This window comes from Lagenorhynchus albirostris, chromosome 12, assembly GCF_949774975.1.
Source record: "Lagenorhynchus albirostris chromosome 12, mLagAlb1.1, whole genome shotgun sequence".
NCBI classification, from domain to species: Eukaryota; Metazoa; Chordata; class Mammalia; order Artiodactyla; family Delphinidae; genus Lagenorhynchus; species Lagenorhynchus albirostris.
Window position 1 is genome coordinate 87,858,719 of NC_083106.1, and position 14,160 is coordinate 87,872,878.

At 40.9% G+C, this 14,160-nt stretch overlaps 2 protein-coding genes across 3 annotated transcripts; both read right to left on the minus strand.

Moving 5' to 3' along the window:
• Positions 1–4,909: 4,909 nt before the first annotated feature.
• On the minus strand, positions 4,910–9,858 carry PTP4A1 (protein tyrosine phosphatase 4A1). Of its 2 annotated transcripts, none has more exons than XM_060167879.1 (5): positions 9,720–9,858; positions 8,494–8,586; positions 8,024–8,154; positions 7,033–7,107; positions 4,910–6,295 (listed from the first exon to the last, which is right to left on the minus strand). In XM_060167879.1, exons 1-5 carry the CDS (start codon positions 9,822–9,824, stop codon positions 5,956–5,958), a joined length of 744 nt encoding a protein of 247 aa, XP_060023862.1. In that variant the 5' UTR covers positions 9,825–9,858; the 3' UTR covers positions 4,910–5,955. The 2 variants fall into 2 exon arrangements, with proteins under 2 accessions (XP_060023862.1, XP_060023861.1); XM_060167878.1 differs by having other exon boundaries at positions 6,035–6,299.
• A 271-nt stretch (positions 9,859–10,129) lies between these two features.
• LOC132530617 (uncharacterized) lies at positions 10,130–13,742 on the minus strand. Its single transcript, XM_060167880.1, has 2 exons — positions 13,522–13,742; positions 10,130–10,270 (listed from the first exon to the last, which is right to left on the minus strand). The coding sequence occupies exons 1-2, from the start codon at positions 13,558–13,560 to the stop codon at positions 10,175–10,177; spliced, it is 135 nt and encodes a 44-aa protein (XP_060023863.1). The 5' UTR covers positions 13,561–13,742; the 3' UTR covers positions 10,130–10,174.
• Positions 13,743–14,160: the final 418 nt, after the last annotated feature.

Genomic DNA, 14,160 nt, shown 5'->3' on the forward strand with positions numbered 1-14,160 from the left:
GCCATTTACATTTAATGTAATTATCAGTATGTATGTTCCGATTACCATTTTCTTAATTGTTTTGGGTTTGTTATTGTAGGTCTTTTCCTCCGCTTGTGTTTCCTGCTAGAGAAGTTCTTTTAACATTTGTTGTAAAGCTGGTTTGGTGGTGCTGAATTCTCTTTGCCTTTGCTTGTCTGTAAAGGTTTTAATTTCTCTGTCAGATCTGAATGAGATTCTTGCTGGATAGAGTAATCTTGGTTGTAGGTTTTTCCCTATCATCACTTTAAATATGTCCTGCCACTCCCTTCTGGCTTGCAGAGTTTCTGCTGAAAGATCAGTTGTTAACCTTATGGGTTTCCCTTATATATTATTTGTTGTTTTTCCCTTGCTGCTTTTAATAGTTTTTGTTTTTAATAGTTCGATAAATATGTGTCTTGGTGTGTTTCTCCTTAGATTTTTCCTGTATGTGACTCTCTGCACTTCCTGGACTTGACATTTCCTTTCCCATATTAGGGAAGTTTTCAACTATAATCTCTTCAAATATTTTCTCAGTCCCTTTCTTATTCTCCTCTTCTTCTGCGACCACTATAATTCGAATGTTGGTGTGTTTAATGTTGTCCCAGAAGTCTCTGAGACTGTCCTCAATTCTTTTCATTTTTTTTTTTCTTTATTCTGCTCTGCAGTAGTCATTTCCACTATTTTATCTTCCAGGTCACTTATTTCTTCTTCTGCTTCAGTAATTCTGCTTTTGATTCCTTCTCAAGAAGTTTTAATTTCATTTATTGTGTTTTTCATCATTGTTTGTTTGCTCTTTAGTTCTTTTAGGTCCTTGTTAAACGTTTCTTGTGTTTTCTCCATTCTATTTCCAAGATTTTGGATCATCTTTACTATCATTACTCTTAATTCGTTTTCAGGTAGACTGCCTATTTCGTGCTCCAGTGGGTTTTTATCTTGCTCCTTCATCTGCTGTGTGTTTCTCTGTCTTCTCATTTTGCTTAACTTACTGTGTTTGGGGTTTCCTTTTCACAGGCTGCACGTTCATAGTTCCTGCTGTTTTTGGTGTCTGTCCCCAGTGGCTAAGGTTGGTTCAGTGGGTTGTGTAGGCTTCCTGGTGGAGGGGACTGGTGCCTGTGTTCTGGTGGATGAGGCTGGATCTTTTCTTTCTGTTGGGCAGGACCTTGTCTGGTGGTGTGTTTTTGGGTGTGTGTGACCTTATTATGATTTTAGGCAGCCTCTCTGCTAACAGGTGGGGTTGTGCTCCTGTCTTGCTAGTTGTGTGGCATAGGGTGTCCAGCACTGTAGCTTGCTGGCCATTGAGTGGAGCTGGGTCTTAGCGTTGAGATGGAGATCTCTGGGAGAGCTTTCGCCACTTGCTATTACGTGGAGCTGGGTGGTCTTTTGTGGACCAATGTTCTGAACTCAGCTCTCCCATTTCAGAGGCACAGGCCTGACACCCGGCTGGAGCACCAAGACCGTGCCAGCCACACGGCCACATACATGGGGAGTTTCTTTCCTTTTGGGAGGTCTGAGGTCTTCTGCCCGCATTCAGTAAGTGTTCTGTAGGAGTTGTTCCACGTGTAGATTTATTTGTGATGCATTTTTGGGGAGGAGGGTGACCTCTACATCTTATTCTTCCACATTTTGGAGGTCTCTGCCAGTAGTGAGATGTTGGAAGAGGAAAAACATAATTTTACTTTCTATTGGGTTTGGGAATTTATGTTTTATATTTTAAGTAGGATAATAAGAGCACCTTTTGAAGGTCTGATTTCAAAGGAACAGGGAAGTATTTAGTTTTGTGAACTAGATCTGTGTTAACTGTTCCTGTGCCTTCCATACCATGGGGGAAATTACTAGTCCCCTCAAGCAAGTGCAAAGCAGTAAGTGAAATACGTTGCCTCTCTTTAACTTTCCAAAAGCTGAAAAGTGCTGAGAAGCAAGCTGTGTCAAAAGTGAGTACAGTGCAAAGGACTTAACAAAGTAAGTTACCAAGATAACCTTTTCTCTTTTGATGACTTTGTAAGCAATATTTGTAACCAATACCTCTCTTGCAAACTGCTTGCAACTAAGGACACCATATGTTGTCGTCAAATGAAAAGTTACTAGTACTTGTTTTGCCTATGTTGTATGGTTACAAAAAAATAAAATTTTCAAAGAAAGAAAAAGTAAGTGAGAGAAGCAGCCTACACTGTCAGGGTTGTTGGAACTAAGTCATGGTAGCCTTTTTTCATCCATCAGGAGGTAGAATTAGTGGGCAGAAAAGTTTTTCAAGTAGAAATTGTTGGTAATTTTAGATCCTCCCCAAGAACAACTTATTCCGTATGTGTGACCAAACAACTCAATGCCAAGGTTTGGAAGTTCACCTTGTCAAGTTTTTGGTGTTTGAACTGCACTTCTGTGGTGGGTTTAGTCTGATGCACCAGTGAGCCCTATCAAACCTGGCAGTATTAATTTCATGCACAGCATATGTATCAGACATAACTACAACTATCATTTAATTAATGTCTAAATATTTGCTTTCTTTGAATCTGTATGCTAATGGCATTTACTTGATAGCCACCCATGAAAATTATTTGAATATACTTTTGCAGCAGGGTTTTTTTTTTTTTTTTTTTTTTGTGATACACAGGCCTCTCACTGCTGTGGCCTCTCCCGCTGCGGAGCACAGGCTCCGGACACACAGGCCCAGCGGCCATGGATCACGGGCCCAGCCTCTCCGCAGCATGTGGGAGCCTCCCGGACCGGGGGCACGAACCCGTGTCCCCTGTATCGGCAGGCGGACTCTCAACCACTGCGCCACCAGGGAAACCCCACAGCAGGGGTATTTTAACATACTTCTTTTGCAAGCCAGAACCTTTAGGTAGAGGTTGTGTTGGTTTAGATACACTGGTTTTTATTATGGGATATCCAGCAGTTTAAATTTGATGTGCTAGTCTAAATTCCATGGAGGCAGGGACCAAGTTTGTCCTAATCACTTTGTCTTCAGTGCCAAATACATGGCATATAATGTTCACTCAATGGACACCTGTGGAACTACTGCACAATTTCCTGATTCTAGTGAACTGAAAATTCAGTAGCTCTTTCAGGGCTAGAATTTTGCTGCTTCTTTTGCTCCAGCCCTGCCAACAAACCACAGACTATTACTTTCAGAAAAAAAAAGTGCTTCTTTCCTCGAAGGATATGTATGTATTGGATTTACAAAAAGCATCTGATAATTAAATTTGGCATTTAATACTTGAGTAAATACTAGCAAACATAAAACTGAGTCGTATATTTGTAACACTAACTAGTAAACCAAATTACCACAGCTACCTTAGTTTTATCTAAATTAAGATTAAATAGGCTTAAATAAGCACCTATGATTCCCTAATAAGCACACACTTCAATAAGCACTAAACTTCTTGCCTCTATTTTGGTTGTTTGGAAACCTTATCCCCTAATGCTTAATATTTCAGTTCTGTGGCATGTTGCTGTAGATATACTCTTTAAATATAAATCCACTCTATAAGTGACGTGGTAGTGATTAACACTGTGTATTTCTGGCTTTTCAGTACACAATAGATTGCATTTCCCGTGCTGAGTGGCCAGTTCTGTCCAATGAGTTGAATAGTGATTAAGCATGATTTCTTAGTCAAGAAATTTGTGACACTCCAAAGCCTTTTTTGTCTTCTGTCACAACAAGCACTGTCCCAGAGTAGATGCTCCAACAGCTTGGGTCCCTCTGATAGACATGACACTTAAGTGACAAATAAATCCGTTACTCTCAGGGTTGGTTGTTTCTGCAGCGTATCTTAGCCTATCTTGACTTAATTCAAAAGGGATTTTCTGCAGAAATAAAAAAGGTTTTAATCTAAATGAAGAAACTTACAAAATTAATGTTGTGGAACACTTTGTCCTTAAACAAAATGGGCTCCATAGGCAGGAGTTTGAAAACTTATATAAGAGCTTTAACAACTGGTAACATAAAAAAATGGCCAGGCATATATACATAGTCACAGCTGTGTGGTAGAATGGACAGTCACACAGGTTTGAGTCTCTGTTTTTACCACTTATGAGCTCATCACCTAACTAGAGGCTCATATCCCTCATGTGTAAATGTGGGATAACTAATATAGGATTATAAGGTAATTGAATTATGAAAATCACCTGATAATAAGATCTTTAATATGTAAGTAACTATGATAGCTACATTAATCAACTGATTAGTCTGGCAATATATATCAAATTATGGAATTACTACTAATTCTTCCATTCACAACTTAGTGCATACAACAAGCCTAAGTTTCAAGAATGGAGTATATTAAATGCTAAACTGGTATGAAAAAATGGAAGCAAATTCTTTAAAACATAAGATGGTGTATCATTTTTTTACTCAAATTTTGAGGCTTTCAGTCAGTTGTAGCTATTTTTTTTAAAAAGGGTTATCAGACAAGGACACCTCTTCCTTTTAGATTAACACGAGCTATGCAAAAGTATTTCAGATTACTGAAGGAAACGTAACACTTATTAAGACCTCACATGCCAAAAATTTATGTCTGAATTAATTTCAAAACCTATAAAGGTATGTAATTATTGATATGCTAATGAGAAGACTGATGCTCAGAAGTTAAGTTGCCCAAAACCACTTAGTTGGTGGAACTTAGCTTCAAATCATGGCCTTCCTCCACGACAGTTTCTCCTCAGTACGTAAGAGTACATTGGTTCATGATTATCTAAACCTTAAAAAAAGTTTATAATGGAAAGCACTTTTAATATTAAATAGCTCCCTGCCTAATTATAAGGAGCTTATCACAACGCCAACTTCATTTAATCCTTCATTTGTTAAAAAAAAAATCCACGCTTCAAAGGGCAGTAAGTGAAGTGCAATTCTTTCATATCGTTTTCTACAAAATAAGTTAACTTTAAGCAAAACAACTTCAATGACGATAAATGCATTTCATCATTTATTTAATGTTTAAGCTCTCACACTAGATTTTTACAAGCTGGTGAACACTGACAAATTATTTCTCCCACAGAACTATAACCACATGTTCCCGGACAGTATAAATATATGGTTGAGCTGACATTAATACACATCACCATTTTATCAATCACATAATAAAACAAATTGTCAAGTATCCAAATATTAAGTTACACAGCTCAAAAGGCATATAAAATATTAAATGTCTGCTCAATTCATTAGCAGAAACCCACTTTTTTGTTTTTTGCAAGAAAGGTTGGGAATCACACTTCAAACAAAAATAAGTTGGTAAACAACTTCAGATAAGTTTGAAAAAAAATTACAAGAATTTCAGAAATTTTATGATTAAGAATTGTTTTAGCTACCATAACAAAGTATTTCTACCTTTTAAAAAAATATTTACTAAATTAAAGCGCATATTCTACATGTTCTGCACAAGACAAAGGCAACATTTTACTAAAAATACTTAATAGCCCCCTCCCATTCCTTTTTTCAGGCCCTCCCTGTAAGTTGCACCCCAAAGTGCAAATATTAAAATTAACTGTAAGGCTTTTTTGTCTGGAGACATTAAAGACATGTGCTTCTGTACAATGTAGATTTTCAAAACGGAGGTCTTCCATGACAGCACAAAATGAGATTTATAGAAAGACATTAAATAATCACTGGTAAGACTTGGTTAATTAAAAAAAAACAAACGAGCAAATCTGATGTATACTGGTATGAATGTGGAAGATGTAAACATATTGTGATCAAATAACCTTATAGGCCCTACTTTCTATGTTTGAAATGATGGAAAGAATAAAACACATAAGGTCCAGAGTTTTCATAGTTCCTGGGATTTTAGTTCGATATGATACTAAAAACAACAAGAATTGTGCTGGGTATTTTGGCACCTAGTCTTTCTAAATTTCTTATATACTGATAAGAATCTGGCATGGAAACACATTTAAAGACATGAATGACTCCATACTGCATGATTTCAGGAAAAGTCAATTGGTACAAACGATAAGCACATTTTAAATGCTGAACAGCAAGAATCCTTTGCTAAGTGTCCAAGTAGGTTGATCATAACCCAAACAGAGGGTGCAATTCTGCCAGGCTTGTGGCCTGGTAAAACTGCGTTTCAACACTCCTATGGAAGCTTCATCAGACTTCACCAAGCCAACATGCTGGCTAACATGTATGACAAATCCCGTCCTGTCTAGGTTCCACTTCCAAGCAATGGCATCAGGCACCCCAGTTTTACTGAATGCAACAGTTGTTTCTATGACCATTAGAGTCTTTGAAGCGCAGCCGCATTTTAGGACGATACTTCTCCAAATACAAAAGTTGCTTGCTGTTAAAAGCTCCACGCCGCTTTCTAGAAGGAAGAAAACAAAAGACAAATTAAAGCAAAGTCCCTCTATAATTAACATTTACTGTTCTATAGGAGGCAATCATCACCTTTCTTGTAGCAATTTATTTTTTGATTATTACATTGTGACTTAATGTAGAAATTTGGATCAGCATCCATGTGTAAATGGGAAAAGGGCCATAAAAAGTTAATTTTCTAAATCTTTTTGAGAGGTAGTTATAAAATAGTCCAAACTTACAAATTCATTCATATAAAGCCCAAGAAAAGGCAAAACTAACTTATTGTAATATGAGTCAAAAAGAGATTGCCCCTGGTGGTTGGGAAGATGACTACAAACAGCGTGAGGGCACTTTCTGAAATGATCAAAATATTCTGTATATTGCACTGAGTGGTTATTTTATTTGGCTGTTACCATCCATTCATCTACTTTTGATATCTGCATTTTAACTAACTATACCTCCATAAAAGGGAAGATACACAAGCAACATATTCAATCAAGTATTTAAAGTAAAACAATAATTTACAGAATTATTACTGGATTAGAATCTTTGTAATATGAGTATCTACATGGAATGCAAACAAGTAAGATACTCCCTGGTGGTAATACTATCTTAAAAATGAACAAAATGGTCAGATAGGCTCTTGAAAAGAAACTGCTTTCCTAGTAATATATTTAAATTCTCTAACATTCAACGAGGAAATAAAAAGTGCAAACGGAAAGAACGTATTAAATACATACTGTCTTATGAACTGTACTGCATCTTCGTATTTCATTCCACCTTCAATTAATGCTAGGGCGACAAGCACTGGAGCTCTGGTAAGGTAAGAATTATAGTAAATTATTTTTCAAAGTCAAATCCTGGAAAATTCAATACTCTGAACATTCCCCAATCCGAAAGCACTACTATTTACCGCACTTCCTATGTTAATACCTATGGAAAATGTTGGACTTCATGATAAAAATTAAATTAATAAAGTACCATTATTTTCATATCAAACCCAGGTTTTTAATCTATAACCAAAAAGACAACTATGTCCTTAACTAATACAAATAAGCCTGGAAATTAAGACCTGTATCACTAGAGAGCAGTCCTGAAAAAATTTAAGGGAGAGGGTAAATCGTGACACGTGTGGACAATATTTTCTAAATTCCAAGCAGTGAAAAATACTTTCCACTTAAAGATCTTCTGGAAAAAACTGCTTTCTTTGTTTTATTATCAATGAGACTGTGACATGTTTCACGCCAGCCTCCCCAGGGCCATGGTCTGAGCAGTGGGGGACGAGGGTGGTGGTAGCAATTTACAACTACGGACACGTAAATTTTGGCACTGCTGTGTAATGCCTTCCTACTGAAACAGGATTCTCCAGGATCAAGAACCCTGCCACAAACTCACCATATGCAGTGCAAAAGCACCTTAGAGACAATTCATGATCCTTTTTCCAATGAGCTTGGACAGTGATTCCCAATACTATGGATACAACCTAGAACACACAATTAAGTAATTCCGCCCACATGGGCAAGTATAAATTTCAGCGACAGCATCTGTCAGTTCCAAATGTACTGGAACACATTACTGCTACACTCACCTACTTTTAAATTTAACTCAGTAAGTGACCTAACAAAGCAAATTGATTCACAAACTGACAACCGCGTCTTTATGGGAGTCAAAATCAAGCTTTAACTAGAATGAAGACCAGTATCATTAAATGGGTTTAAGAAATTCTCTTACCTCCCAAGGCCTGCAACACAATGAACAGCAATACAACAACCAGGGTCTTCACGAAACTTAATTTTCACAAGACTTAACCAATCATCAACAATCTGGTTAGATGGTGGTGCGCCATCATCAAAAGGCCAATCCTAAGTCAAAAGAATACACGTTTTAGACTTTTAATGTAATTGGTATAATAATTCTAAAATTCTAACACCCAAATGTGCCAGAAGCATTTTCTTTTAACGTTTAAACAAGTGTTTTATGAAACCCCACTGTCAATGAAATGCAAATACATGCTGAGTCTTTATAAAGATCTTTTATTGCTTCAAGCCTCTGCTCAGCTTTCACCTTTATTTGGACCTCAAGACAGTGCATACTTTTGCAACAACTTAAACAATTAAGCTTTCTGAAGCCAGTGGTTTATCTGAATGAATAAACTTTGGCAGCACAGCACTGTGAACACATGGGAACCATTAAACACTTACGAGAACATGGATGCCTTCTTTCTCCACAAGACTAGTGTCGTAAGTTGCTTCACATACTCTTACTACTGTGGTAACTCCGTACTTCTTAAGTTCCTGGATAAAACATATATAAAAAAGCACATGAAGTCTTCATAACCATGTCACTCTTGCTCACCATTTGCCATTTTGATCACCTCTCTAACAGGTTAACAGAAAATCATGTATGTTTAACACGGTCTTGTTAAGTCTTACTGTCACAAGCCTTGTTTTAGGTGACAATAGTAAAATAGCATTAAAAGGAAAGGGAATTGTTAAACATCATATATTTTTAATAAATTTTATATTAAAAAAAATCCCATGGCCCTTCACATACTGAAGTCGTTTATAGTCACGGTAACCTTGGCTAGACGAAGCACTAACAAAAGAGCAACTCAGGAACAAAGGACCAAAGGAATCACTCATGACTACAAACAATCTGACTTGACTTACATTAACTCTAAACTTTTGCTCATTTGCAGTGCACAGTGTATAGTTTGGAGCCTTAAAAGTATGTTCAGAGAGTAAAATCTCAAAAATGCGGTGTAAAAACCCCGCACCACTTAAGACTAGAGGCTTTAAGACTCATAGTGCATTATTACTAATTATAATTCTTCTGGCATTTAAAAAATATACAGACGACAATCAAAGATAAAAGTATTTCTATGATCTGGAAGGCCTATTTGTTGTTTCTGATTATCTATAGATATTTATAAAATAAAATGTGTATGCATCCAAATAAATTATTCAGCATTACAATCCTTCCGGAAATAGAATTAGTAGATCAGTAGCTGATAATTACATTCTAAACATCAAAAGGGGGCCAAGACATAAACTAATCCTGGTTTATAGTATCCGTCATTATGCTAATAAGCAAATATGTGAAAAACCCACAAGCGGAGCCTCCCACCAACCAATTTCTAGGAAGATAAGAGCCATACTGTTATACTGTCCACATACACACTTAAATTAAGCAAACTGTGAGGCATGAAGAACTAGATATTAACTTATAAATCTAAACTAACTCAAGTACATGTTCTCCTCAAAGTGTATAAAATAATTCACCTCTAACGTAAAGACACTGGTACTTCTGAGAGTTGGAACTGTAGTCATAACACCTCACAATTTCCAAAACATTTTATTTTGTTACACAAAAGGCTCCACTATTAAACTACAATCAATTTAAGACATTAAAAAGCATCAAAACTTACCTCTATAAATTTGTTTAGGGTCGCATTAGTTGGATTGTGTGTAATAAGAAATCTCATGTTCTTGTAAGTGATTTCCACAGGAGCTGGGCGGTTCATTCGAGCCATGTTAATTTAGTTAAAAAACACTCAATAGGGTTATGAAAGAATTTAAAAGACTGAATACAGAAATGATGCAAAGAAACTGAGTCTACTTCAATATACTCCACTTGAAATTCTCAGTGCTTTTGAGTATGAAGTTGGGAATAATGGGAAATGAAATGAACCTCCTGACAAGAAGCAGCAATTCTTCAATCCAGTAATACTGAGGCAAGAGAAAGGAAGTGCACTGAGGTTTACCCCATCCAGGTCAGAACTCTTGTAAAAAATGCTCTGTGGATTTCAATCCAACACTTCTGTGTCCAGGTTCACCACTCTTATGGGGGCTTCTTGGTGGAGTAGTAATGAATTTCTACAGTTCACTTGTCTGCATAGAGGTCGTGCTGTGCCTGGCAGTAATCTCCACTGCCCTTCAGAAACTCCATAAATGTGTGACCAAGAACACCACAGAACTGCTGTTTAAAAGAAAGAGAGAAAAAAAGTTGTTTTCAATTCAAAAGGAACATGTTATGCTTTGACAGTATTTAAGGGCACAACGATCTTTCCAAATCTGGGCCCAAGCCACCTTTTAAACTTTTACTTGAACCACAAAATACAAAGGTGATTACAGATTAAATCAATAAGCAAGGATTACTTTAAGTAAATACCCCTCACATCGTTACATTTGATGAATATCCCTTACATACAGTCTTCTCCTGATTACTCCTTTTAAAACCTGGCTACTTGTTTTACATTCTTCTAAATTATCACATACAACTTTCTACATTGATTTTTCCAACTACCAAAATATTTTTATGTATTACAAAAATTCAGTATATTAGTCAATATATTCTTAAAAGAAAAAAACGAAACTGGTTTTCAAAATGCTCCCATATATACTATTTCATTTGATTCTTAACAACCTATTAACTTATTATTCTGCTTTAACAGATATTTCTCATCTGAGTCTCTGGAAATTAATCAACTCGAAATCAAGTTTTCAACTTACTTGAAACATAAGCGCGCGCGCGCGCGCACACTCACACACACACATATACACAGAACTTCCATTTATAACTATAAAAAAGACGTTCATAATTGTAATAGTCTTTTGTATTTTAAAACCGAAGTTTCAGTTATCCTGTCATAAACTGAAATCTAATTGAAAGAAAAAGTAGTGGTGGTGGGATGGTGTAAATTACCTTACATTTCTTTCACAGGTCTCAAAAGCAAAGTAACTGCTACCACCAATTATACTTTCCCCAAGTTCCCCTTAAAGATCTAAATTAATTTTATGTTAGTATCAAATATTACACGAATATTCACAGGATATTTTCATAATATATACACGGAAAACATTGATGTTGACGTTAGTCTTCTTCCAAGTAGTTTACAAGGAGCTTGTGTGGTTGGGAGTAAACAGAGGAATAAAAAAAAAAAAAAATTAATAGCAGGTCAACAAGAGCACTGAGAGCCAGCCACTGCCCCAAACTCTTCACAGGTATTCTCATGGATAATTTACCAAATAAAATCTTTTGAAATCAAAAGATTCCCTTAGTTTACTATGCTTAAGTTTAAATTTAAGCATTAAAAAAGGCTTAAAACTACATTCAAACTATCTCATCTCATTTTCACTGAGTCCCACGCTAGTTATAGTTTCTAAAAGAACGCTCCTAAGTTTTGAACAATAATTCATATGAAGATTTAGCCAATCACAGAAAACATTAAGTCAAAAACTCAGTTCATTTTTCTGTGAAAATAAAGGAACTAGCCTCAGGAATCATGTCTTAATAGGTGTCCCATAAGGAAGGTAACTTTCATTAATCCAAATTTGTTCAAACCCACCCTCAGATGTTACTTCATCAACTTGTGAGCTGGGCTAAGAAAATTAGTGATTAAATTGCCACTGAGGACTTTGTTCTGTTAACAGTGTGACAGCAGTAACTGGAAATAATTTCAATTATACTTTCCCTTCAAATCCTACACACTACTTCCTTAGAATATAAAGTGTATTCTGGCACCTTTCCAATGACAATGAATTAAAGTGATCTGCAAAGCTGTTAAGGTCAAGGGCTCTTATCTCAGTATTCTGATTTCCGGTACTACCTTTTTTCAACTGAAAGCCGATTTCTGAATAGACAGTATTGCACACCACCGATTTCCATACTGAACAGCTGAAACTCCTGTTATAGCTGAGTTTGGCCATATCCACCCCTTTCAAGCAAGCGGTTTCATGAGAAAGCACAGAAAGCAATACAGAAATAAGTCCTTTGGTGACCTGGTTATTTTTACTGACTGGAGGCACCCAGTGGCTGGGGGGGACGGGGACGGGACGACGACGGACAGACGGACGATGGATTTCCACAAGCGCAGAAATGACCACTAATACCTAACATCTTTCTCTTCTGCCCGAGACACTCCCCTATTCCCCATTTCTCTGCCCCAGGAAAAACCATCCATGATAGGAAGTCTAGAAATATCAAGGAATTGTTCCCCTCCCACTGCATATAACCGCAATAATACACACGGCGGCATGGGGGACCAATTTCTGTGCAGAAGCCTAAACCGATCTGTCCTACTGCAGAGTCCGAGCAACAAATCTCTGTTGTGTCCAACGATTCGTTGGCGAGTCTGTTCCACATCTACTTGTGCTTTAGATAACGCACCCGGAATAAAGCATGTGTAAAAAAAGTACTGCTCACTCCTGGGAATGATCTGGTTTTCTGGTCTCCAACTTTTCTACTGCCATCAAACAAAACTCATACGAAAAGAGTAACAGGATGGGGCTTCCCTGGCTGTCCAGGGCTTAGAACTCCTCGCTCTCAGTGCCCAAGGCCCGGGTTCGATGCCTGCTCGGGAAACTAAGACCCCACAAAAGCGGCTCGGTGAGGCCAAAAAAAAGATCGAAAAAGAGAGAGAGTACCAGGAAGCATTGGCTCACAATCTGGATCCCAAGCAAGCCCACGGTGCCAGCTACAGCGCAACAACCTCACACACTGGGAACGGTAGCGGGTTCCACGGGCACAAGCTCAGCCTCACAGCCGTGGGTGTGGCTCGCCACGGCGCCACAAGCCAACAGAAGGCAAGCACACGGCGCGCCAGGGGACACTCAGGCACAGCCCAAGAGCCCGCGATCGCAAGACGCCGCCGGCCCAGCCCGCCCCGGCGCAGGACAAGCCTGGACTCGCTCCCGCGGCCCGGGGCGGGGCGCGCCCCCCGCGGCGGCCGGCTTACCTGGCGAGGCCGCGCCGGCCCGGGTCACGGGTTCGCGCCGCGCCTTCAGTGCGGCGCCGAGGCCATTTTGTCCGAGCGCCGGTCCCGGCCACGGAGCGCACGGTAGCCCACAGGCCCAGTCCCGCCGGCCCCGCGCCGGAGAGCCCTGCCCAGCCCGCGCGCAGCCGCCTCTCCCGCCCGCCCGCCCGCCGGGGCTGGGGGCGCGCCCGCCGCAGTGACGCGCAGCCCGCGCCCCACCCGGGCCACGTCCCCGATCCCAGGGCCCCGCGGCAAACAAAGGGGCCTCGGGGCGCCGGCCGGGCCCGCAAGACGCCCAGGCGAAGAAGCGGCCACAAAGCGGTTTCTGGGCCGCCGCGCCGCCGGGCGCCCCGCCCAGCGCCCCGGGCTCGGTCCCCGGCACCCGCCCGCCGCCAGGACCGCCGGGACTCGGGCCGGGACGCGGGCGGGCGCCGGGCTCCGAACAAAGGCGGCGGTGCGGGGCGCGGGTACTCACAGGAATATGTCTACTCATTGAAGATTGTGGCCTAATCATACAGCCGGTCCCGAGGCGGCGGCGGCGGCAGGGCAGGGGCGGCGGCGGTCGTCGCGGGGCGGAGGCGGCAGAGGCGGCTTCGCGGGCTGCTGCGACGGCGGCGACGGCGGGGCAACCGGACTCGGTCTGCAGCGAGCGGCTCCGAGAAGGGCGCGCAGCCTCACCGGCCCGCAGTCCAGGGGGCCAATACGCGCGCCGAGGCGCCCTTGCGTCACAAGCCCTCCCATTTATAGCGCGCCTGACGTGCGTCCCCCACGGCCACCAATCGCAGCCGGGCCCTAGGTCGCGCGCCGACGAGCGGGGGCGGAGGCCCGCCCCGCGGACGTCACGGAGCGGCGGCGGCTGCCGGTGTGAACCGGTTGATGAATGGCGCCGCGCTGTAGTCGGAGCGCCACCCGGCGGGGGCGGGAAGTGGCGGGGGGGGGGGACAGGGATGGGAGGGGGAAGGGCCGGGAGAGGGAGGAGGTGCCGCCCTTCCTCCTTAAAACCCCGACGAGTGCGTGCGCTCTTGTCACCAGGCGAGGCCTGCTGTTGGCCTCGACTGAAAACGCAGTCCCATCGGGGCCGGAACCGGGTCTCAGTGCAGGTCCTGCTTCCTTT

What these genes read in the sequence shown, in the direction of transcription:
- PTP4A1 (XM_060167879.1), bottom strand. Translation starts at nt 9,824, where the DNA reads ATGGCTCGAATGAACCGCCCAGCTCCTGTGGAAATCACTTACAAGAAC. An exon ending in AAGAAGGCATCCATGTTCTC is followed by an intron (nt 8,155 to 8,493) that starts GTAAGTGTTTAA and finishes CTTTTGACTTAG; the next exon opens with GATTGGCCTTTTGATGATGG. An exon ending in GCAGTACAGTTCATAAGACA is followed by an intron (nt 6,296 to 7,032) that starts GTATGTATTTAA and finishes CCTTCTAGAAAG; the next exon opens with CGGCGTGGAGCTTTTAACAG.
- LOC132530617 (XM_060167880.1), bottom strand. Translation starts at nt 13,560, where the DNA reads ATGATTAGGCCACAATCTTCAATGAGTAGACATATTCCT. An exon ending in CAATGAGTAGACATATTCCT is followed by an intron (nt 10,271 to 13,521) that starts GTGAGTACCCGC and finishes TCTTTTAAACAG; the next exon opens with CAGTTCTGTGGTGTTCTTGG.